The sequence below is a fragment of the Carassius gibelio genome, chromosome A5 (assembly GCF_023724105.1).
Source record: "Carassius gibelio isolate Cgi1373 ecotype wild population from Czech Republic chromosome A5, carGib1.2-hapl.c, whole genome shotgun sequence".
Lineage (NCBI taxonomy): Eukaryota > Metazoa > Chordata > Actinopteri > Cypriniformes > Cyprinidae > Carassius > Carassius gibelio.
Genome location: NC_068375.1, coordinates 38,181,885 through 38,209,119, shown reverse-complemented (window position 1 = coordinate 38,209,119; position 27,235 = coordinate 38,181,885). Strand labels below are relative to the sequence as shown.

General features: G+C 33.9%; 1 protein-coding gene across 2 annotated transcripts; it reads left to right on the top strand.

Moving 5' to 3' along the window:
* The first annotated feature begins 4,447 nt into the window (after positions 1–4,447).
* On the top strand, positions 4,448–26,897 carry LOC128014859 (carbohydrate-responsive element-binding protein). 2 transcript variants are annotated; one of them, XM_052598543.1, is made up of 17 exons: positions 4,448–4,887; positions 8,224–8,330; positions 9,269–9,351; positions 9,460–9,549; positions 11,467–11,499; positions 15,688–15,862; positions 16,895–16,975; positions 19,092–19,243; positions 19,844–20,483; positions 21,509–21,573; positions 21,837–22,077; positions 22,825–22,922; positions 23,670–23,789; positions 24,641–24,768; positions 24,875–24,998; positions 25,205–25,334; positions 26,205–26,897. In XM_052598543.1, the coding sequence occupies exons 1-17, from the start codon at positions 4,541–4,543 to the stop codon at positions 26,327–26,329; spliced, it is 2,739 nt and encodes a 912-aa protein (XP_052454503.1). In that variant the 5' UTR covers positions 4,448–4,540; the 3' UTR covers positions 26,330–26,897. The 2 variants fall into 2 exon arrangements, with proteins under 2 accessions (XP_052454503.1, XP_052454504.1); XM_052598544.1 differs by lacking the exon at positions 11,467–11,499.
* Positions 26,898–27,235: the final 338 nt, after the last annotated feature.

The following is a 27,235-nucleotide window of genomic DNA, read 5'->3' as shown; positions in this document are numbered from 1 at the left end:
ATATATATATATATATATATATATATATATATATATATATATATATATATATATATATACACACACACACACACACACACACACACATTACAGCAGAACTGTTTCCAACACTCATAATAAATCATCATATTAGAATGATTTCTAAAGGATCATGTGATAGACTGGATGTCACATGTGACACTGAAGAATGGAGTAATGATGCTGAAAATTCAGCTTTGCATCACAGAAATAAATCATAATTTAAAGTATAATAAATTGAAAACAAATTATTTTAAATTGTAATAATATATCACAATATTAAATTTTTTCTGTATTTTTGATCAAATAAATGCAGGCTTGATGAGCAGAAGAAACTTCTTTCAAAAACATTAAAAATAGTAATGTTTCCAAACTTTTGGCCTGTACTGTATCCCCCCAAAACTGCTCAACTGTAGAGTAAAACATTAATAAAAAAGTGATAATAAAAAATGCGTCTTAAAACTGACATGATTGTACAAAATCACAGTCTGGGGACTCAGAACTCAGAACAACTGCTAACATTAAGTTTAAGGTAAAAATAACTGCCATGAAATTATAGTAGGCTATCTTACTCCTATGCAATAAATTGTTCTTTCACTACATCTCTTTACCTCTGTCTTTATCCTGTTCTCTTCTTTTTGGCACTGTATCTATCGCAGACTATGCTCATTTATAATGTGTCATGTAAATTCGGCCTTCCGTCACAATCAGGAAACTTTCACCATGTCTAGAGCTGCCAGGCCCGTTTCTACGAGCTGTGTGTTAACAAAAGCAGTGCTGTCTACATTGGATGCGGCGTCGGGCACGCTACACAACAAATTACCAACAACTGATCGTGCGCGTGCTCTGTTTCTGACGCACTTCAAGCACTTGATCGGGAGTTCGGAGCGGCTTCGAGGATCATTTTAATCAATTCGAGATCGGAGCGGGTTCGCGAATCATTTGAGTCAGTTTGGGAATCGCAAATCATTTGAATCTGTTCGGGAGTTCAGAGCGGGATCACGAATAATTTTAATCAATTCAGGAGTTCAGAGCGGGATCACAAATCGCAAGCTCATAAATTTTCAAATTGCCCATAACAGCATTTGCATTTGCCACCCAGGTAGATCCACCCCTGATTACCTCTCAATTCTCTATGTGCTTCCACATATGCAAACATGCAGCCTTATGCTGTGTTCACACCAAACGCGAATAGAGCGTCAAATTCGCGTCTACCGCGCCTAGTTTTCCGCTTGACCATTTTGAGATAATAATTCGCTTCATTCGCGCGTGAAATTAACTTCACAACAGACGCGAATTCGCGTCATGGGGGGGCTTCTGCCAGCTGAGTTCACGCAGCATTTTCAACGCCATTTTTATTCGGATAATTTTCAAAATATTACTGTTATTGTGTCATGAAATGTAGTTTTAAAAGTATTTCAGACGAGAATGTAGTTGTTTTAAACTCAAATATGCGGTTTATTTATAATGTCAGCGTCTATTTAAAAAATGTGTTTCACCGATCTCAGAGATGAGCTCCATGCGATCAGCGGGAGCTCCGTCATCATGTATCCGCCGAGAGTAGCCTTTCCTCGGCTAGATCTTCTGACATTTGCCGCTGGCTCTGATGTCTCTTTAGTGGTTCAAGATAAAATATAATTCGTTTGGGGTAAAATGAAACGTTTCTTATCTTTGGCCTTTATTCAATTTATCTATTAATATGTTTTATATATATACATAGGTCCTTTTTATTCCTGTCTGTATAGAAATATGAACTTTTGTCATATAGCTCCGGCTGACTCCTCACTGACAACATCAGTCGTTCCTCCTTGTTGAATGAGTGGAGAAGGTTATTCCTGAACAACCGGATGCTGCAGGAACATACTGTTGAATGAGTGACTCCTAGCAGGCTCCTGATTGGTTAACGCGGCGCGAATTGACGCCAAAGTTCAAATTTTTCAACTCGGGCGGCAGACGCGAATTCGCGTCAAACGCTAAATGCACAAAAAGCACCATTCGCGCTTAACGCGCATTTCGCGCGAAGCGCTCTATTCGCGCGTCAATTCGCGTCATTCGCGCGAACTCGACGCGCGAATGAGGCGAATTCGCGTCTTCCGCGCCGCGCTTAACGCCCCATTCGCGCCGCGAGACCTCCAGACGCGCGTAAACGCGCCTTTGCATTGACTTAACATTGAAATCATTCGCGCCAGACGCTCTATTCGCGTTTGGTGTGAACACAGCATTAGGCTACAATCGGTCTCAGTGACATCAACTGATGCTCTCTGACAGATCAAGCTTAAATATTTGGATAAATGCTTTTTTTTTTCAAAGCGACCACAACCTTGCGCTGCTACCACAGGAACTACATAGGGGGAATATTTTCAATAAATTATGATGTAAAAATGGTTTATGTGGACTTAAATTAACTCTAACTTTATTTCATAAAATAATGAAAATGTTCCCTAAGATGCACAGAGTTTACAGGGATGCTACATCACTGCAACATGAACAAGTTTTTTTTTGTCAGTATTTATTTAATTATTTATTTTAGGTTAATATAAAACGCAATCTTTTTTTTAAATAAATTAATTTTCTTTTTAGTCTATTTATTTTAGGTTAATATAAACACTATAATTTTAAATAAATTAATTTCATTTTTGTTTTAGTCTGTATTTATTTGTTTATTTGTTTATTTTAGGTTAATATTAAGTGCAATATATTTTTTAAAATAAATTAATTTCATTTATTTTTTTAGTCTGTTTATTTTAGGTTAATATGTGTTTTATCACACACTACCATAAATTGCATACAAAAAAAAAATATCTAAAAAAAAAAAATACAAATAAAATGAAATGAATTTGTATTAAAAAAGTTTTATATTAACCTGAAATAAATAAACAAATAAACGAAAACTGAATTAAAAATTTATGAAATTAATTTGTATTAAATGAAAATTCACTTATTAATTAAACTAACATAAAACAGACAAAAAGTGTAATTAATTTGTATTTAAAAAATCTTGTGTTTATATTAACCTAAAATAAATAAAACCAAATAAATAAACACAGACTTAAATGTAATTAATTTGTATTAAAAAATATTGCGTTTATACTATATAAATACAGACTAAAAAATAAATGAAATTTATTTAAACATATATTGTTTATATTAACATAAAATAAATGAGTATAGACAAAAATAATAATAATTTGTATTAAAAATCTTGCTTTTATATTAACCTAAAATAAATAAAGACTTAAAAATAATTCGTATTTTTTTTTAATCTTGTGTTTTATATTAACTGAAAAAGATATATAGAAATTAAACCAAAATATTTATCTATATCCTGTGAGCAAAACGGCTTATTTTTTTATACTGGAAAAGTATATGTGCCCCAAATAAAAGATGTTGACCGAAAGCAATGATAAAAAATGCAGCGCTCATGGGACTTGTAGTCCTTAGGTTTAAATTAATTTAAATGTTATTTTCTAACTTTCAAAAACACTTGTTATGATTTCTTTTATATTTCAGATTGTTTTTAAGTTTTTTTTATTTTATTTTTTACCTCTATTTTGTCTTTGTGATTAATTTTAAAATAGCCCATAGAAAATTAAGTAAATATAGATCAAGATAATATATGTTTCACGTTTTTTTTTTTCTGTGATCAACATTTTCCTTCCAGCAAAACAATGTCTCTAAGAGAGGATAAACAAATGAAGGTTGACGGATGGTTCTTCTTTCCACACTTTTTAAATAGTCTTTTTACTAGCAGTACCTGCTGCTTATAATAAAATCATATTTTAATGAGAGTTCAACTTGAGAGCAGAGTCATCCGATAGAAGAAAAAGCAGAGGGTGCTATGTAAAATGTCTGAAAGAGAAGTAATTGCAAAGTCCAAAATGAAAACATGGGATTAGCGAAACCTTCCCTTTCCCAGGAATAAATATCCGGGATTTTAAAGTACTGCATTAGAAGAACTCAGTCAAATCTTGGAAATTTAGCCACTAAAGGGATATTAAAGTCTAGCCACTCCCAAAAAAATGGTGTTGGGAGGACAAGGCAACACTCATGTCTTTATTTTTATTTTATGAAATGTACCATAATTATTTTACCCTTTTGTGATACACATAATAATACCATATCAGAACTTTAGTAAATAAAATAAAATAAAATAAATGCACAAAGTATAACTAATATATATTAAATGTATTTTTCTTTAAAATGAATGTAACCATTTTTTTTTATCTAGTTTTATTTTGCATTCAACATAAGTCCTCACAGACTGAGGCATTCAAATCAATTATAACTAACTAGTAATAATATGTCACATACTCACAACACATCAATAGCTGCCTGGGACAGAGATCAACTCTTACATAATTGTGCGCGGGTTCAGACTGTCAGAGGTTTAATCAGTGGGTTTTGATCATGTTATCACACTTGATCTTTGACCTGTGTACTAAGTGTGCATTGGTGTAGAGAGTGAGGCGCGCCTCCTCATATGGTGTTTTCCTCAGTGGACTGCAGGACTTGACCAGCACCGATGGCAAAGGCAGAGTACTCAGAGACCTCAGAGCCAAGCCGGATCGGACCGGATTCAGAATCCGAATCGGATCCGGAGGACCACTTGCCCAGTGTGAACGCCGGAGCGGGGTTCGAGTCCTGCCTGCGGACTCAGGTGATCCACAGCGGACACTTCATGGTGTCCTCGCCACACAGTGACTCGATCAGGAGGAGAAGCGCGGCTCTTTATAATTCAGATAACTATGGGTTTGACACCATTAAAAAACCGGACTGCCAGATCTACAGTTTCGGTCCACTGAGCTCCAGACTGCTGAGCATTGACCCCACTCTCACACGCCTGTTTGAATGCATGACTCTGGCGTACAGGTAAAAATCTAATTTACCTTGCAGCAATGCCTGCTTCACTTTAAAGTGCTAGTGTTTACGTTTCTACGAAACAGTTAAATTACTAAACTAATGCGTGCAACTTGTATAATTTTGCCTCACTGCAAAATTTACAATGCAATAAAATCAATGCAATGTTTACATAACTGCAAAACCTTTAAAGTATAATGGTATAAGTATAATCTACCATTTAAGTTAAATTGAGCTCACTGTAATGTTGTACACCAAGTGGAATTCACATCATGAAAGTGTACTGATATAAAGCAGTTAAAGTTTAACTTCAGTTTACCTCACTGTAATGTAATTTCCCTAAAGTTACAGATAAATTAAAACAGTGCATATAACTTATATTTTAAGTGACGTTTCACCCTTTTGGAAGTGTTTTATTGTTATATAAAACAAGTAGAGTACAGATACATTTGAACAATATACACATTTAAATACTCCGAAATATGGATTTTTTTAAATGAATTATATATTTTTTGAGTTACTTGTAGTCTTTTAAGGATTAAAATATATTTTACAATTAATACATTTTTTAATGCAAGTTGATAAAATGTCTCCGCAATAAAAAGTAGGTGTGAGAGAGACTAAATTCAGTCTTGCTTTCGAAACAGCTGTGAAATCCTTCACTGAGTAAAAAAAATAAAATAAACTAAAACAACTTGATACTTTGATAGGAGTTGGAAGGCAAACGAGGTGAGAGTTACAGAATAACGAGGGAACTTTCTCCAAAACAAATGCACATTTTTTTAACCCACAATATTGCCGCACACAGACAGACAGCACTGTGTCTTTTCTTATCAGTATATCTTAAATTATTTATTTACTATATTGAGACATTTATTTTGGCAATCCTGCTTTAAACCATTATTGGGTTGTAAGTATATTGGGACATTAAAAGCTTTGCGCCTAGTGTTTTAAACAGCCTACACTACAGGTATTTCTTAAAGTTTAATACTTTAAGGTTTTGCAGTATTGTATTTATTTTAAGCATTCAATATACTTTGGTATTTCCATATGCTATTGATAACACCAGACAAACATTGCCAAAAGACCTCCTAAGCACTAGCTGTTGAAATTATATTGTGATGCAACTGCAGTATGACTTTGGCCGTGAGTCAGCAGTAGTAATTTATGACACACAAATCACCTGACGGAATCATGTCAGCATAGAAAGGCTATCAAAAGCGTCTGCTCGTATCACCACATATAATGACTGTTGTTATTGGACAATGAGATACAGATATTGTGTCATAAAAACAATATTGAATGTTCTCTGGTATTGTTATTGGTAGTTGTTATGGTAAGCATCACTATATTGATTATATTTAAACAGACCTTTAACCCTGAATAAAAAACAATGCCATCTCCTTAGAGTTTTGCACCTTTCACATTTTCTTCAGAAATTGTGAAAAGCCTGTTATTGTTCTCTAGGTCTGAAATGATTAGTCAACATTATCGACAACGATAAATTGTTGTCGAGTAGTCATTTAATCACATTTGACCTAATGTAAGAGCCTGCAATAACACAGTTTGACCAGTGTGGTGCTGTAGTACAATACTGTAATTCAGCCCTCCTGGATGCAATTCAAGAGAAGAAGACAGTGCTTGTATATATATGCTGCGCCCTTACCTCTCAATAACTAAATAGACACAACAAAAACTGGCCATGGTGTGAAAGCAGCAGTTAAGAAAGCATCTGATTACAGTGATGTGGATGTATAGTCCTTAATGCACTGATAGCCTTAAATCAATCAGCTTTACAGTAACATAACATATTTGTAATATAAGTCATGTTGTCCTAAACTTAATTACATCATAAAAATGCTAAATTCTAAAATTAACAAGTAGAATCACTAACCAAAAAAAAAAAGATTTTATTTTATTTATTCCTCTTTATCTTAGGTGATCATTAACCAGCATTATAGACCCATGAACACGTGAATGTGTTGTTAAATTGCTGAAATATAAATGTAAAATATTTTTAAATGGGGCATCGGATACCCATTTTTAACAAGTTGATATGATTATTTTGGGTTTTCATGAAATGTCTGTAACATATTTTGGTTAAAATTCCTCATTGGTTGTGTAAAACAACACCCATTATACCTTGTCAAAACAGCTCTGGTTACAGTGACCACATTCTGTGCATGTCTCTTTAAATGCTAATTATCTTTGCTGACCCACCCCTCTCTTCTGTTTTTTTTTTTTTTTTTGTGTGTATTCTGTGCTGCCTTACCATCAAAAACATTGTTGTCGCTACTCACTACTGTTGCTAGAGCATAGAGAAAACAGCAGAAATATGCTAATACGGGGCAGTCGGTCATCTGTCGTGGGCGGGGCTTGAGCAGTATGACATCATGCAGCTCATGCTTGATAGTTGAGACTGTTTAGTTTTTTCGGGGATTAAAAAATAAAGGCGAACATTTATTTTTATCATTGTAGGGTTGTTGTGTCCACACACACTGCTAAGAAACATTTATATGCAAAAAATGTCATATGCAGGGTTTGTAGAGAAACTGCAGGTAGTTTAATTAAATAAATGCAATTATTAAAATTGTAAAATAAATATTAAAATAAAAAATTTTTTTTTTTTTTTTTTCATCTGTGACAATTAACCAGCATGATAGAAAATGTGAAAGTGTTGTTAAATTATTCAAATTTTAACCTAAAACCTTACAATAAGAATTTTAGGTCAAAGGTGTTCGGCTGACAATGTTTTGGAAGTAAACATTTTTAGAAAAAAATATTTTACCACTGTTATCCACTTGTTGTTTTGCTTCACTGGAGCTGTATCCTAGCAGTGGCATATACTGGATGGAGGAACAGATATTTTATTTCAGCCTGATGACGTCCAATTGGTGTTGTTTATTTGTCAGGGTTTGCTGTTATTCCAAGCCATATCCCACATCAAAGCATTCATGCTCACCAGACTCTTAGCAACAGAGTAAACGCAGCACGCTTACTTCACTTGTCTCTTGTTTTTAGAGGTTAAATGCACTAGAGTCAGCAGTAAATGGTGTAAAGTGCTATCAGAATATGTGCAGATGGGCAGCTGTGTCACTTCATTAGTCTGATGAAATTATTTAGACTGCAAACACAGTTAAAAAAACGCTGCCTGATGGAGAAAAGCATGTTTATACAGAGCCAGCAGGATGAAAAGGAAAGATTTTGTGATTGTCCTGCAATATCACCATGTCTTAGTCTCAAACAAAGTAGATTACTGCACATTCTATTTCATTTATGTTGTTTATATTTGCTAGGGGAATAAAATGACATCTAATGTTGATTTAACTGATTTGTGTTTCTCCTCAGTGGGAAGATTGTGTCTCCAAAGTGGAAGTCTTTTAAAGGATTGAGGTTGTTGTGGAGGGATAAAATCCGGCTGAATAACGGCATTTGGAGGGCCTGGTTCATTCAGTGTGAGTCTCCTGATCTCATTTCTAGTCTGTTACACACAGTTTACTTCTTTTCTCACGTGAAAGTGTTTGTCTGAGCTTGTTTTAGTAAAACATTCCTCATGAATGACAAGTATGTGTTCACTATGTAGCAAATCTTGGCTGCATGATTATTTATATATATATATATATATATATATATATATATATATATATATATATATATATATATATATATATATATATATATATATATATATTGCATGCATATGGTACACTCACATAAAGCTATATATATACTATATAGCAAATCTCAATTGATGGATTACATTAAAAAAATGCAACTAATATTATCGCACATCTCTTTACATAGATGAGATATATAACTATGTTCAACTTTATCTGCATTTATACCATGGTCTATCTAAAAGTATGGATTAAAACTATTTAATGCATAAGTATTTCAAAGTCAGTTTAAGCACTATTCTATATTAATGCGATGCTTTGTTTAAAACACACTCACACACACAACGCGAGAGAGAGAGATCACACTGCACACACACAGAAACATTCAGGAGCACAGAAAATTGTCAACGCTGCTCAATTACTTTTTTAATTAAAATAGCTTCTATGGTTAGTGGTGCTTTGCCTCCTCGTTGTGCATTAAAATAGTTTAATGCACAGATAGCCATGCATTTTCCCATAGACTCACCTATAACTCTAATCTGCTACATGCAACTTTATTATAAACGTAAACATCATGATTTTCGGTAAAGATGCTTCTAAGCAATGTGTATTGTAGAAAAAGTTTTTCTTACAAATATGTTCCACTTGATGCATTTTGGATAATATTGGATAATTTGGTTTACTTTGATGTTTGTTGGTGTTTCCTGCCACTGGGCAAATAATCACAGAAATGCAAAATGATCTAAAACATTAAATGTGATTTTAAATATCTTAAGATGTGGAGAAAAGGAAGAACCCGGTGTGTGGGTTCATCACGCCGCTGGAGGGTTCGGAGGCGGATGCTCACGGCAAACCTGAGGTGAGTCCCAAATCATTATAAATGAGTTTTAATATACAAATTAAGATTTTGATGTTTGTCGCATGCATGTAATGCATCACCTGCTATGTTTATTCATGGGGTTTACAGGCGATTATTTTGGAGGGAAGTTACTGGAAGAGACGGATAGAGGTGGTGATAAAGGAATATCACAAATGGAGGATTTACTATAAGAAAAGAGTGAGTAACTGACCAAATATAATGGGACATAATTGTCTTTTAGATGTCCAGAACACAGAAAAAAAATTGCATTCAAAAGTTTGGGGTTGGTAAGATATTGTTTTAAATGTTTTTGAAAGAAGACTTTTCTGCTCACCAAGGCTGCATTTATTTGATTAAAAATACAGTAAAAACAGGAATATTGTGAAATATTATTGCAATTTAAAATAACAGTTTTCTATTGTAGTATATTGTAGAATATAATTGATTGCTGTGATCAAAACAGAATTTTTAGCATCATTACATGATCTTAGCCTCTATACCTTTTTGATCATTTTAATGCATCCTTGTTGAATAAAATCACCCATTTCTTAAAAAAAAGAACAGATTCCAAACTTTTGAACTGTAGTTTATACTGTATATTCCATAATTCATTCTCATTATTAAGCTCCCAACAAAAAATGTAGAAGTTGACTAATACAAGTTTTTAATTTGTGCTAATGTCTAGAAAGGGATAAATTACCAATATAATGCCAATGCATACAGTACAGCACACGATAAACATAAAATTCTAGAATAGTCATTGACTATTCCATTGGATGTAACGATTCACTCAACTTATGATTAAATACGATTCACGATACTGATTTCACAATACGATTTGTCCTAAACAAACTGAGATTTAAGACTGGACAAATTTCTTTGTGAATTTAAAATATGAATTTGAACAAAAAAACTATTTTACAATTTAAAACGAATCACATAAATAACACAAATCAAATAAATCTCTTAAACTACGGCTTTGCCTTTTCTCTTTTCATGTAAAATCCGAGGCAACCACTGCATTTAAATAGCAATTTAAACATGTATGCAGCATGAGCACTTTCTAATCGAAATTAGATTAGAGAGCAAAAACTGAATGCTCTGACTTTAGTTTTGTGAAAGTATACTACATTAAACATAACTGCATGAAACAGAAACAGCAGACAGCTGAATGAGATGCAGATTCACTCTCTGACAGCAGGTGGCGCTTATGGAACAGCAAATACAGCGTTTTCTTGATTATCACTGTAAGCAATGCAGCACTGCACTTATAAATACTACTTTAATATGCAATGCTCTGAGACGAGATGAAAAGAAAATACCATCCAAACTGTTCTAAAGACAGAAAGTTCCCCTCCTAGATACATTCATATAAACTCATACTATCCTCAGTTGTATCGCGATTCGTTCAACATCTCAGTTGATTATATTCGGCACATTTATATCGGTTTTCAACCGGTTCGGGGTGCATCGTTAGATCCCACTCATTGACACAATTTTTACTTAATATTGACTGAAGGATTTAACAACAGAAAATGCTTCATCCACTGACAAAGCTCTCTGCAGATATGGTACAATGTGATTGCAAAATATGGTTTTATTGATCATACTGTATTTTATATTGATTTATCACCACGATACTCCCACCATAAAATGTTGATTCAAAGGACATCAGATCACTGACATGATTAGAGACATTTTTACTGTTTGGCACGACATGAAAAAGTGATATCTGCTTCCATTACGTCCCGAAATGACCAAGATCTTTGGTTTGTAAAATGAAATCGAATGCAATTGTGTTTCTGAAGGTACTAGAACTAAGCGAGTCAAATTTGACACCACATTTTTCCCACTCTGTTGAGATACTATTGCAAAAGGAAGAACCCAAAGTTCAATATTCACAGCAAGGGCCGGTAAAATCTCTGACCCCAGCCAACCTCACAAAGTGAACAAAACCGTATCCTCAAAATTTAGGTACTGATTCATGGTTAAGATAAGATAAGAGTTTTTTTTTTAAAAGCATTTTAAGATCAGTTTCAGTTTGAATTGTAATCTCCTTTAGAATCACAAGGCACTGCTACGTCTGATGTGTTTTATTGTATTTTTTATCTTCAGAAGAACAAAGACCTGCTGTCCATGCTACAGAAGGTAAGATCACAGAGAAACTTGCCCTTTTAATGCAGTTTATGACAGTAAATAGTCTGGTTTTGCTAAAGTTACACACCTTTAAGGAGATATTTAAACCCAAAAAGAAAGGTCTGTCCTTATTTACTCCCTCTAAGATCTTCTTCTATTTTTCTGTGATGCATAACGAAATACATTCTGAAGAATGTTGGGGTCCAAATATTTTAACTATACCTTGAGAAAAGTACAAATACAGTAGTTAAAGTCAAACTACTTGGATTAAACCAAGTGCAAAATGCTGTTTTAGTTTAGTGTTTCATGGTCTTGGAAAACCTGGAAATATCAGGGAATATTAAAACTATGCTTTCTAAGCAATGGAATTTTCTAGAGTGAATATTTTTCTTTCTGATTAAATATTTCATCAGCTACATATTGATTTTTGTGAGTGTTTGTGTAAAGTAGGACTTGCTAACATGCATGAATTATTATTAGAAACAATATTATTATTAGAAATATAATTTATATTGAATGCATTGCAATGCATAATTATAATGCATTGTATTACACATTTAGAAAGTATAATGAACTAAAACATAAGAAAAAAAATGCAGATTATTTGCAGGAATCTGTAAATGTTACAATGAATTCTAACTTTGGTTACAACGATTGATAAAAATATAAAATGCATTACCAAGTACATTATGCATCTTTTATAATGCATTATACATAACATGTTACCAGGATTTTTTGTTGACTAATAAATATACATTTCAATTTAAACGTACATTTTTTAACTTTAAATATTGGTATCTTGCGTACAAAAGTAGGCTGGTCCATAAATCTCAAGAAAATAATTTATAACAATCCTAATTCAGTAACCAAGAGCATTCGGTGGATCTTAAAGGATTTTAGTGACTCATACATTATTTTTGACTTTTTTGGAGGGGAATTCTGTCTAAAGGGGTATAATGAGGCCTGTTTTGGAAGGTTTAACCAAAATAAAGCTGTAAATGTAATATATTTTCGCACAGGTTTCTTGTTATTCTGACATTTTCAAAGGTCTCTTTCATATCTTTGGGCCGTAACGCAGCTGTGATGAAGGCCCAGTGTAAATCATTGATGAGTTTGTGTCGAGTGTAGCATTTATTTTAGTAGGTTAGCGGTTCAGGTCATGTTTGCACAGCTCAAGAGCATTTCTATTAATAGTCTGCCCTCAGATTTTGCTTTCCTCAGCTGGTTGAAAAATGTAAATGGTCCACCATGTACGAAAAACGTGAGTAAACGTAAACGCACACATTCATTTGCGTCACAGTCCGTCATACGGATGAGAAAATGAGTCTTTTGATTGCCTTCAGAGACTAAAGTGCTAATCTTCCCTTCTGTTCGACGAGGCGGTCAAAGAAACACACGTTCAGGCTTTAACAGCGTTTAATCAAATCTGACCCACATACTGCAAGATGTGAATGTGCTGCTTTGTGGATATGAATTTGATTTGTGAGTCCTTGCTTACAAATGAAAGAACTGATGCTTTCGGATAATACTGTACCATGGTACTTGGTAATCAGTGACTACCATATTAATATACTGTAAAATATGGTATTTGCAACATACAATAAAAAGTCTTAAAGATATTAATTGTTTTATTCAGCAAGGATGCATTCAATTTATACATGCATTAGATGTATAATTACGCTTTGAAGATTGGTTTTTTCTTATAAATGATGTTCCTTTGAACTTTCTATTAATCATGAAAAATATGGTTTTCCACAAAAAATGAAGCAGGGCAACTGTTTTTTACATTGACACTAATAAGTAAAAATAATAATTATATAATAAAGTAATAATGATAATATCTTAAGCGGCAAATTAGTATATTAGAACGATTTCTGAAGATCATGTGACAGTGAAGCTGAAAATACAGCTGTACATCACAGACATAAATTACAGTTTAACAGATATTCAAATAGGAAACAGCTATTTGAAATTATAATAATATTTCACTATTTTAAGTGTATTTTTACTCAAAAAAAAAAAAATGCAGCCTGGATTAGCAGAAGAGACTAAAACATAAAAAAGGAAAATGGTAGTGTACTTAAAAGGATATACATGGGTCAAAGACGAAGAAGTGTTTAAGCATACATTTTGCCCTGATTTACAGAAGACACCCAGTAAAATGTAATTCAGTGTAACAATCTTGTCAGGCATATTTAACACAAAAATCAATTTATGACATATTAAAAGACTAATTATTTTCACCCCAAATACTAATGAGCTGTAATTGTACATTTTTAACATTTACCAGTATCCTAGGTTTTGCCCGTTTGTCAGTAAGAATTTTGTACTACTTTAAAATACAATAAAATTTAGTATGCTCCATTATTCCTTCAGATATTTTAATATGTACATGTCAGAATAAGCACGTTGTTAGAATTTTTGCATAAATATTGTGTTACACTAAATGAGAATGCAACAATTTTGACATTTTATTCTCCAAAAACTTATTTGAAACCTTTAAAGTTGACATTTTACTTACATTTTTAATGTGCTTTCTATGGACACAAAATCACTTTTGTACATTTTTCTTGATGCGGACATCTTAACGTCTTTGACCCACATATATATTTTTTGGTTTTGGATATTTTCAGTACTATTTTAATGGTTTGTGCTTCAGACATATGTGATGTTATTGTACTAAGTGATCAGATGCACCATTTTCACCTATAGTGAAAAATCCCACAGATGCACTTTTTAAGTAGAAACCCAAGTCATACAGTATGTGCAGATATGTCCCTGTTTGTGGTGCAGTGCCTGGTGTTGAGGTGCAGTGTGTCAGTGTGCCAGCAGGAGGCAGTGAGTGTGTCTCGTCCTCCACACGTGTGTGTGACAGCCAGATCTGGGTCAGGAACAAAAGAGCCACTCGACTTCAATGAAACAGAGAAACCTGAAAAAAAATCAAGACATTTACACATTTGCGTTAAACTGCTGTTGTTAAGTCCTCACACGTAAGCACCGAGGCCCACGTACACACACAAACACACACACACACTCTAGCACCAATACTATAATTTGCCACCTTTGTGCGTAAGAAAAACAGAAAGTGGAAAACAGAACGTAGGTAGTTTTTTAGGAAAGACGTAATCATTGCTTGAGGGTATTCCTATAAATCTGCGGCCCGTGCCGAGCCTCAGTGTTTGCAGAGCAGGAAAATCAACAGCTCTCCAGGTTTAACAGATGCACTTGGGATTGTTCCAATAACAACCGTGAGTAGAAAGTCAAATCAAAGTGTTTTCGGTGTTGAAGTCGGCATGAAATCAATCCTCCCGAAGGAAAGAAATCTGATAAAACATTGTAAAACAGCTTCTCAAAAGAGGCGGGCTTGATTTTGTCCATTGGTAATTGATTGGATCATTAGATCCGTGCGAGAGACAGTTTGCTGGAGCACAGAGTCATTTCAGGATCACTGATGTACTATCATAGCATTTGTTAATCTTTTGAATCCGATTTTATTTATGTTTCCTGTTTTCATCAAAAAAACATTTGTACATTTTTAAAATAGTTTTGAATTGTTTTATTTTTTGTTGATTTAGTTGTTTTTACTCTAAGTTAAACTAAATGAGAATGAGAAATGTTAACTTGACGACTAGCTGAAATAAAATAGGTTAAAGTTTGTTTTTATTTCAGTTAGCATTTATCTTATTTCAAGCCATAACATTTTTTTTTATGGTTCTGTAGGAGGTGAGGGATTGTATAATTAATTATTTAAAGATTATGAGGGCACGTGAAAAAAAAAGATATGCATGGATAAATGATTTATAATGAACACAGCAATATTCCAATAATTAATTGTCAAATAAAAAAGGCGATATTGATTTCATGGTGACAGATTTGATTTCATGATATCAATTGAACATGGAAATTATTGGCTGCCTTTTTTAGTTTTAATTTTAAAAACAGTTTTAATTTATTACACATTTATATTTATCTTATTAAATTGTCATTTTTTTTCTAGTGTTGTTTTATATATAGATATATATATATATAATATTTTCTGTGTTTTCCTGGCAGTTGTTATGTTCGATTCTGACAGTATATTTGTTTTACTGCAAATCAAGTTTTTTTTTTTTTTTTTATTCTTCACAAAAAGTAACTAGCAGTTTAATTCCCAACGGATATAATCAAGTCTTGCTTCTTGCTCATTGATGTTCTCCACAGAGTCCTATCAGCAGGACAGACCTGGAGAAGTGGACCAGTCAGATCTATCCAGAGCCAGAGACGGCTTCAGAGGAAGTGCACATGTTTGACTTGGACTGCTTCCTGTCAGACATCTCAGACACGCTGTTCACTATGACCCAGAAACCCAGTCCCTGGAGTGAAGACCGCCAAAACAGTGAGTCCATAAAGAGAGAAATCATTCATGTCATTTGTGTTTTCCAACTTGGCCTGTGGAGATGCAGTGTGTCTGGTTTAACATCAGTGATGCATGCAGTATTTGGTGCATGGCTTTAATTAATCACATTGTGCTGATTTTGAAACATGCATAAGCATGCAAGGTTTATAAACCACTTTTACCAGGGTTTCTGTGGGTTTTGGACATTGTTTAAAAAGCCTTAATTCTGCCTTTCACAAATTAAAGATTTTAAAAAGTCTTAAAATCATGGCATTAAATGTTGCATGCACTGCAAAAAATGAATATTTTCCTCAGGTTTTTTTTGTTTTGTTTTCCAATGCATATATCTAGAAATCCTCCTTAAATAAAGATACATTTACTTAAAATGCAAAATGAAGATTGTTTGAGAAAGTCAACAAAATGTATGCTTAAAACAAAAACAAACATCTTTCAGAGGGGAATTAAGTTCTTCTTAAATTTTGTCAGAAAATAATAACATTGCTTCTCAGCTTGATTTTTAAAACATCTTTCAAAACCAGACAAAAATACTGAATTAACTTGGGAAAAAATGTGTTCTTGGTCATTTTTCGAGCACCTGGTAATTATCAGCATGCATTTTATGAAAAACGTATGATCGTATAATCATATAAAAATACAATCTAATTCATGCAAAAAAGTAATACAGCTTTAAAATGATTTGAAAACATATTGAGAGAATTCTCGTCAACTTCTTTTGACCGAACTAATAGATTCTGTAGTCACTATATATTGGATATTTGGCTGATTTAACAACATAATATGTATCTTTCGGTAACATTTAATGTGTCCTCTGCCTTATAAAGTGTTTTAATCTTAGGTTTCATTAATGAGGCAAGATTTTAGAGATGGAGAATTTAGTCACATGAGTTTATCAGATATATTCAGGAAGGACACCACACCCTCAAACAAGGAACTTTAAGGGAGTAAATGCTTCAAACAGAGCGGTGTTAAACACACACATCCTCACAGTGTTCTTCACTGCTGTCGTCTCAGTGTACACCAGTAATGCAGATATGATCCAGCCTGGTTTGACTCCATTACAGCCCAGCTTGGACGACCTGATGGACATACCAGGTGAGTTTAACGAGTTTAATCTTCATTATACTGACATTTCTCTATCTATATGCTGTGTGCCACTCTGTACGCTGGTCCTGGTGCCTTCAGATTGATTATAAAGAAGACTAATATGAATATGGAGTCATACATTTACACTTTCCTGCTGTAGTTGCATTGCTAATAAGAAATATTATTTAAATATAATTTAAATTAAATATAGTCATTAACATAATTAAATAATTTAAAAAAATGTAATCTTAATATATTGATTTAATATTTATTATTTTTTTATCTGTAGTTTAAATGTTAATAAAGATACGAATCAAAATTAAATAGTCATTAATAGAGCATTATAAAGAAATTCCAGTAATTTTACATTAATAATAATAATATGTGGAATTAATTTTTATGAACAATGTTTTATCTGTAGATTGAATGTTAATAAAAATATAATTTTGATATAATTGAAATTAAATATAGTCATTATAAATAATATATAAAAATATGTTTATTTAATATATTTATTTAATGTTTATGAACAATGTTTTATCCATAGTTTGAATGTTAATAAAACATATTATTTAAATATAATTTAAATCAAATTTAGTCATTAATATAATGAAATAATTTTTACTCACATATTGATTTTATATTTATGATTGTTTGAATTTGAATAAAGAATGTAATAGTAATTAATAAATTATTATAAAAAAATCAGTAATTTTTTAATAATGACAACAACAACAACAATAATAATAATAATAATAATAATAATAATAATAATAATAATAATAATAATAATAATAATATATTGATTTAATATTTATGGAAAAAAATTTATCTGCAGATTGAATATTAATAAAAAGTATAATTTAGATATAATAGAAATTAAATATAGTCATTATAAATAATATAAAAAAATATATTTTTTAAAATATAATTTTAATTGAATATAGCAATTAAATAATTAATATAACTAAATACTATATATAAAATAATGATTATTTGTAACAATTATTTTTCAATATTAACTTATTGATGATGTATATATATATGATTCATTAATTCATAATTAATATTATTTGGAAATGCAAAAAAAATAATAATAATAAGAACAGTAAAAAATAAATAGGTGATGAATTTATTGATAGATACAGTACATGGTTGATAAGTAAAATTGCATAACTTAGATGAAATATAGGGAAGTTCAGAATTTCATTTGTGCAATTTTTAAAGAAAAGCCGACCCAACAATCTGTCTGTGCTTCCCTTTCGGGGTGTTTAGAGGACAATGAATGAGTTTAACCCCTTGTGGCACACGTGAGATTTCCTCTAATGGCATATCCTCATCTGTGACGGGGACATTTAAAGGCTAAAGAGTCAGTGACTGATGAGTGGAAGTCAGACGGGATGAGATCAGCCCTCAGTAGTGAGTTATTTGTAGGGATGAGTTTACTAAAGTACAGCAGCACCCTCCATCTGTGTACTGAATGATCTTCTGTCATTGTAAAGAATACACTAAACTATACAGGACAATGTACAGTAGGGCTTTGCACAATGGATATAATAACTGCAAATATTTGATAGATATTGTGTTTTTATTTAACTGCAATTTTTGGCAGGTGTGTTTAACTTTGTGTTCGAAACAGCTTTTGCACATAAATGAAAATGGCACAGTTTAAGCCTATTTAATACTTGCACTTCTAAGGCCTCTAAATGATCAACATCCTCAAAACTTTGCTGAAAAGCCTGTTGCACTAAATCTACTGCATGCCTTCCATCTTTTTTAGCAAGGGAACGCTGTTTCAGTGCAATTGTACTCACATCCACCAGAATTAGCAATAGTGTAAATGTACTCTTTTGAAGCGTGCATGCGGCTGTGTGAAACATTAACGTATGGCATTGAATGAAGCACGCATCATCCGAGGGGAAAAATACCTTTCCCAGAAGGCATTCTGATTGGTTGCATGTGGGTTTGGCAGGTCTAGAGGAATAGTGTAGAGACTGTGTGAGACTAAACCATGGCAGTTAAAATGTCTGCAGTGCCATTAGAAGTCATTTTTGGGCCATTGCAATGTGCAGGAGTCATTCTTACCTGCTCGTGAAGAATTAACCTCATGCTCGTTGCTTTCTAGACATTTTCCTGAGTTTCCGCGGGCAGCCGACGGAGCATGTGGGTTATTCAGACTGCAACTTCTTTGAGAGCTTGTCTAGCGCGGTGTTTCCTTCAACTGCTTCCTCCGCCGTCTCCAGTCAGATGATACACACAGGGTCTATGCTCACACAGGTACACAGGCTTTCTCAAACACTTCCCCAGCTGCCATCCTTCATCTTACAGAGTTTCTCTTTTCAGGAGCATCATCCTACAAATTACTTGATTGATGGCGAACATTTTAAATTATATTATATTATATTATATTATATTATATTATATTATATTATATTATATTATATTATATTATATTATATTATATTATATTATATTATATTATATTAATTATATTATAATTTTTTGCATGGTTATTATAAGCATAGTGCACATTACAACATTAAACTGTGCTAAATAAGTTAAATAAAAATAAAGTATTTTTATTATATAATATATTATAATTATTTGCATGGTTATTTTAAGCATAGGACACATTACATCTGTAAAATATTTCAAATAAATAAATATATTATATTGTGTTTATTTGTTTTTTATAGTTATAGGCACAGTACACATTCAATATAAATATAAAATTAACTTAAAATTAAAATAAATTAAATTAATAATATATCTAATATATAATAATATAATTTGTATTATTTTAAATGTGTGCCATGCTTCAGACTATTTACCTAATTTTCTACAAATGTGTGTCAAAAATGCCATTTTCATTTTTAGCCTCCTCTCTCTGCTGAAAGTTTATCCCAGCCGTCCTCATCTGCAAACCTACCAGGACCCAGTTATCCTCGCCAGGCCATTGACCCCCACGTGACCTTCAACCCCAGTGGTGAAACACCCAAGTTCAAAGGTCACTCAGAGTACATCAGTGACTTCCATCACTCTATGAACCTCCCATACGGTCAGCAGACGTCCTTCAGCGGTCACACCGTTGAGATGCCGGGTGTCATGGCACAGGAAAGCCCTTTCCCATCAGCCTGCCTCAGACAGAGTTATTCCTCCAGCCAATCACGGACCTGTGAGGCTGCCACGTCCACGGTCATCACCCACACAGGTTCTGCTATGACCGGCCTGCCATTGGACGCCCAACATGGGTACTCCAGCGTGGCTGAGATGTTTCCTCCTGCCACCTGCATGTCTTTGAGCTACCAGCCCATGACGGCCACCCCGTCTCTGCCTTCGCCCGGTGTCTCTTACTGCTTCTCTGTGCCACAGCAGGGGGGCGTGGCCTCTGGCAGAGGGAAGCACAAACAAAAGACAGGAGGAGCCCAATTGGTTCCCAGGGTGATGACCTCATCTACAGCCCCGCCCACTCAGACGAGCTGCCTGGCCAATCTGCTTACTTCCAGATCTCAAGAGCGTATGTAGATGTTTGATTCATTTGTCAATTTTCCAAGTGTTCCCAGGTTTTCCAAGAGCATCTGGACCACTGAAGGAATGTCCCAGATTCAAAAATAATTGTAGCATATTTTTATATATAATTTTGCTATCTTGAAACTAAAACTTAATTGAATTAAAGCTGATATAAAAAAATATAGATATTAAATTTAAAAAAAAAAAAATTAATTATTGCCATGGAAGCTAACTGAAATAAAAAGTTTTAGTTAAAGTACAAAAAAAAAAAATTCTTAAACTGAAATAAAGCTAAATAATAATAAAAAATGACATAAGACAAAAAAAATCTAATTATATAAATCATTTAATATATATTAATAAGCAATAGTAAAATAACACTAATGGTAAAATAACACTGAGTATCCCAAACAGTCCAGTTAACATGTTAACGCATGCAATTAATTTTACAATCCTTAACGCGCTAAAATAATTTCAATGCAATCAGATCATTTTAAGCTGTTAAACTCCAGGAAAGTTTTCAGTCCAATGATCCAGTAAGCGAATGCATTCAAACAATCCATCCAAAACGGCGCTGATATAAAGGAAACCAGGCTGATTACATCAGAGATCGCAGAAAGAACAGAGACTCGCGTTGCATTTTCAGTGAAATATTCATTCCAGTGTGTTTGGCTTCAAATCGCGCTGTGTGAACTACAATGTTTTTGTCTTTCATATGTGCTTATATAGGCTCCTTATATCATTTGGTTCTTTGGTGTCCTTTTGGAGCATCCTTTTGGAGTTCTTCAAGAGTCTTTTTTAGGGAAAGACTTAACTTGAAAAAAGCTTGCAGAAAATACGTATTTTTTTGAGAATTACCCTTTTATTTTTTGGTTTACTTTGCTGTATATAGCAAATTATGACAAAAGAAACATTTATCACGATTAATCACAGAAAAGGGGTGTGATTACTCTGATTTTAATCTGTTGAATTCTGTGATTAATTGCAGAAAATCATGCTCATTTCATAATAGTTGTAAAACCTTCTTTCTAGGAAAACTATCGGTGAGTTTTGATGCAGGGTTAAAAGGCCACAGACCAACGTCACCCATCTCTGCGGTAAGTTCTCCTTATAGTGAAATAAAATATCTAAAGCACGCTGTAAACCAAGTGAAAATAATACAACCACACCGATAGACATTTATCAGAGAGACTTGAGAAATGATGAAGAAAATTGCATTTTAAAATAGAACACCGCTATTTTAAACTTTCAAAGTATTTCACAATGTTGCTGTTTTTACCGTATTTTCGATCAAATAAATGCATCCTCAGTGAGCCGGAGAGACTTCTTTCAAAAACATCCTAATTGTTCTCCATAACAGCCAAAGAGTAGCAGTCGTGGAGGATCGCAGATTTCCCACAATCCCCCCTGGGCTTCTACTGTAATCCCTCCACTGTCAGCGTTACATTGTCAGATGCACATGTCAACACATGGCCACAGCGGCAGCCCACAGGGAAGCACCATCTCCTCTCTGCTCACGCAACAAACAACACTTCTCATCCCCAAAACAGAAGAACTCTCCCCAGTACAAATGCACGGAAGTGACCGGACCAGTTTAACAGGTGTGTTGATTTGTGTGGTTTTAGAGGAATAGTTTAATAGATTCAAATTAGATAAAAACATACTCACCCTCAGGTCATCCAAGATGTAGATGAGTTTGTTTCTTCATCCTAACAGATTTTGAGAATGTTTGCTCACCAATGGATCCTCTGCAGTGAATGGGTGCCATCAGAATGAGAGTCTATCTTGTGAAGTGTTTGTATAAAAGCAAATCTAAAATTAAGACGTCTTTTACTTCAAACTGTTGCTTGCTGCTAAAAAACTATTATTGCATAATACAGCTTCTTCCGGTGGAAAAAAAAAGCTGGTTTGAATCAGGAGTGAAATCTGCACACATCAAGCACCATTTGCAAGCAAAACAGCCCAAAACAAATATGTGGGTGGATTTTGATGTGAGAGGACAACAAGACTTTTTTTTTACTGGAGGAAGCGTTGTTATGGATTATGGAGTGGTATTCACTCCATAATCATGCAATCATGCAGCTTTTGGCTTCTTAAGACATAAACTGATGGACTGGAGTGCTGTGGACTACTTGTGTGGATTATTGTGATGTTTTTATCAGCTGTTTCTGATGGCACCCATTCACTGCAGAGCATCCATTGGTAAGCAAGTGATGCAATGCTACATTTCTCCAAATCTGATGAAGAAACAATCTCATTTACAACTATATGGTGTCATGCATAATAACTCAAGCATTGTATTTTAATTCAAGAGGAATGAACAGTCTTATTTTGAAATTTATTTTTAGTTAGCTTTTCAGGAAACATGGGACAGACGTCACCTACAAATCCGCCAGAGAAAAGCCCAGAGTCGTTGCCTGGACAAGCCAAGATGGAGTCCACAAGAGTAAAAACACAATTATTTTATAACCCCACAGTTTTTGTTTCTAATGCAGGTCTTAAATGGTACAAGAAAGTCTTAATTATTATTTCAAGAGAAATTAATTTCGGGGGCGGAAGACGAGAATTGTGATATGGCTTAATGTGAGGATCAAACTTCAAAAGGATATTATTTATTGAATAAATATGAGCTCTGCTCGTTTCTTAGTGCATAGCCATAACGGAGGAAACCGATATATTTCTGCCGTTCCAAAATCGCCTCCTGATGGCAGATAATTAATTTGCATTTTTAATAAGCCAGTCTGCTGTTTTTGTTCAGACCAATGTGAAAATCAACCCATGTTTTTATGCTGCAATCGCGCTTAATTATAAATGTGAACTGGTGGATCAACAAGAAGATCATGCATTATAATTTTTTTACGCTTGAATATATATTTATGTTATTTAATTAATATAATAATTGATTGAAAATTGTTTAATATAATATTTTATACTTTTCATCTGTTTTCTTAAAAAGGGTTTAAAGGCTAAAATGTAGATCTTATTTTATGAAAATGTTGTTTTTGTGAAACCCTGTATAAATCGTGCTTTTTGCAGTCATTTTACAGTTTAATAGGTTACTATAAACATGGTCGTTCCCCGTTCATATTGTATTCATTTGATATGTGCAGGTCTTAAAGGAAGGTTTTAATTAGTCTTAAATTTGAGGTTAAAACTCCTGCAGATACCATGTAATGTTGTCTTTTTTTTACAGACAGACACACGACGGATCACACACATTTCTGCCGAGCAGAAGAGACGGTTCAACATCAAGCTCGGCTTTGACACGTTACACAGTCTGGTGACGACTCTCAGCTCACAGCCCAGTATCAAGGTAACACTCATTTCAGTGGCTCTATCAGTCAGCACTTGTGTAAAAGAAGTGTGCTTTATTGAATTGAATGTGCACTTGTAGTGTACATCAAGTCTTTTAAAGGCATGCTTTTAAAAACTGCTTGCACATTATATAACTGTCAAAACTTTTAAAAAGTGCACTTTGTAGTAATGTCAAATGAAATGCTTTTCTTCAAAGTACATTTTAAATCTTTATGTTTTAATTATTAGATATTATGGACTGTAGATGATGATAACTTCAAACTCTTTGCATATTTTCTCCGAGAAACTCCTTTCTGATATTGTGCCACTATTTTTCGCCGCAGCATTGGGGGAATTGGTGATCCTCTGCCCATCTTGACTTCTGATAGACACTGCCACTCTGAGAGGCTCTTTTTATTAATAAAAAAATAAAAAATTAAATTTATGCATTTAGCAGACGCTTTTATCCAAAGCGACTTACAGTGCATTCAGGCTATCAATTTTTACCTATCATGTGTTCCCAGGGAATCGAACCCCCAACCTTGCGCTAGCTTGCTTGCTAATGCAATTCTCTACCAGTTGAGCTACAGGAACACTAATATACCCAATCATGTTGCCAATTGACCTAATAAGTTGAAAAATTGGTCCTCCAGTCTGTCCCAACTTTTTTGGAATGTGGGTAATCCAAAATGAGCCAATATTTGGCATGACATTTCAAAATGTCTCACTTTCAACATTTGATATGTTATCTATATTCTATTGTGAATAAAATATAAGTTCATGAGATTTGTTAATTATTCCATATGCCTGGGAGATTTCTCATCTGGTTTAATGTCTTCACCTCTGTAATCTCATTGCTCTCGGGCTCAGATCAGTAAGGCCACGACGCTGCATAAGACGGCGGAGTACATCAGTAAGATGCAGCAGGAGAGAGCTCAGCTCCACGAGGAGGCCCAGAGACTCAGAGACGAGATCCTCACGCTCAACTCTGCCATCAAGTGAGTGTGTTTGAGCTGTTTCACAACATGTGGTGAACATAGTTATGAGAGACGTCAACATGAATGTGTGAGTGTGATTGTATGTGAACTGTGTGTGTGTGTGTAGTGCATGTCAGCAGCAGCTTCCGGCTACAGGCGTCCCAATAACACGGCAGCGCTTCGACCACATGAGGGAGAAGTTCAGAGAGTACGTGAGGACTCAAACGCTGCAGAACTGGAAGTTCTGGGTCGTATCCTACAAAGCTGTTTCAAAGGTGGTGGGGTGCAAATAAAACAAACACTTAAAATGTGTAAAAACGTCTGAAAGAAGACATGCAATGCAAGCAAACTTGAACTGTGCATGAAAAAGACAATGATCCTTTTAGCATGATTAGCTCTGTTAAGATGCAAGTCCTCCACATCTTCGTGTCTTCCTCAACTGAAGCCGTTCTCTTAGTTCAGCATCCTCATCGAGCCGCTGTTCGAGTCGTTTAACGGGATGGTGTCCACAGCCAGTGTTGATGATCTGTGTCGCAGTACTCTGTCCTGGCTGGACCAGCACTGCTCTCTGCCCGCGCTCAGACCCAGTGAGTGACCAGCACCTCGCTAGAACCTTCCCTCAGACCTCACAATCATTTACTGACACTTTTCAACCTCCTTGCATATGCATCAGTCCCTGCCTTAGATACGCACTTAACACCTTGATTTTACCATGTTTTAGGGGTGTTTTTATTTAATCAGAAATACAGTAAAACAGTAATATTGTGAAATATTATTGCAAATTTTCTATGTGAATGTATAGTAAAATATTATTTATTTCTGTGATGCGCAGTTGAATTTTCAGCATCATTACTCCAGTCTTCAGAGTCACATGATCTTCAGAAATCATTCTAATATGATGATTTGCTGCTCTTATTATTATCAATAAGAAATCAACATTTCCTATTACACACACACACACACACATTTGTTTTTGTGTAAAGTGTGTTCATCCCATAGGTGTAATGGTTTTTATACTGTACAAACTATATTCTATGGTCCTTCACCAACCCTACACCTAACCCTAACCCTCACAGGAAAAATTGTGCATTTTTACTTTCTCAAAAAAACTCATTCTGTATGATTTATAAGCGTTTTGGAAAATGGGGACATCGGTTATGTCCTCATAAGTCTTTGTAACTCATTAGCAATTTAGGATTTTGTTTTTTAAAGAATAGACAGTTCAAAATAACAGCATTTATTTTAAATCTAAATTATGAATTATTATAAATGTTATAATTATGTCTTTACTGTCACTTTGAACTATTTTAATGCGTTTTTGCTGAATAAACAAACTTGGAAGTAAACGTGGAATTCATCCTAAATCTACATTTTACAACAGCAGAATCGAGTCGCATCTACAGGGATGAGTTATTATCAGTTTTACTGTAACTCTTCTGTCATGTGTTTCTCTCCAGCTGTTTTGAGTTCCCTCCGTCTGCTTTGCACCTCCACATCAATCCTCTCAGACCCCAGTCTGGTTCCTGAACAGGCCGTCCAGGCCGTCTCTCATGGACATTCATCCTACAGCTACAGCCAATGACAGCACACCCGCTATAAAACAACAGCCAATCACACGGCCCACATGAGCATCCAATCAGAACTCTCATCCACAGCAACAACCAATGACATTTTACTCTCTCACAAATGCAGCCAATGATGCTCTTTCACACAAAGATGGAAGTGTTTATTGATGGTAAAGTGACAACAACTTTAGTTGAGTTTTTATTATTTATAGGACAAGAGAGATGATGATCAGAATTGTGAACGTGAGCCAGATTGAAACCCAGCGGGTTCAATATATTGTATTAAGTTCAGTTCATTTTTCACGTGCTGTTTAACGCCCCAGCATATGTTTTGTTCAAGTTCTGTTCATGTTATTGTTTTGTAATTCGCATAAAATGAGTGTGAGTGTAATACTATGGGGCATATTATCTGTAACGTTCTGTGCCTTTTTTAGGTTTCCACGTGTAATTTCAGCTTTCAACAATTCCTCCCAGGCATAAATGGAGGATCGACCTTTTTCATTCTTCAAGAATGCAGTTCTGTTTCTAATGGTATCATGTGAAAAATACCAAATAAATACTGAAGACATATATTTATATTTATAATATTGCAAAATATTATTGCAATTGAAAATAACTGTTTTCTGATTGGATTTATTTTCAAATGTAATTTATTAACCAGAATCTTCAGGTTAGAGACTCCTAGAAATCCTAATATCATTATTTTCTACTCAAGTAAAAAAATATATTCTAAATGTTGCATTACATACCATTCAAAATACCATTCAAAAGTTATTAGAAAAATACCAAACAAATACTAAATAAATATATATTTATAATATTGTGAAATTTTACTGCAATTAAAAAAAAAAAACAAGTTTTCTATAGATTTATTTTAAAATGTAATTTATTTCTGATGTCAAACCAGAATCTTTTGGAGTCTT

What these genes read in the sequence shown, in the direction of transcription:
- LOC128014859 (XM_052598543.1), top strand. Translation starts at nt 4,541, where the DNA reads ATGGCAAAGGCAGAGTACTCAGAGACCTCAGAGCCAAGCCGGATCGGA. An exon ending in CCAAGATGGAGTCCACAAGA is followed by an intron (nt 22,923 to 23,669) that starts GTAAAAACACAA and finishes TTTTTTTTACAG; the next exon opens with ACAGACACACGACGGATCAC. An exon ending in TCTGCCCGCGCTCAGACCCA is followed by an intron (nt 25,335 to 26,204) that starts GTGAGTGACCAG and finishes GTTTCTCTCCAG; the next exon opens with CTGTTTTGAGTTCCCTCCGT.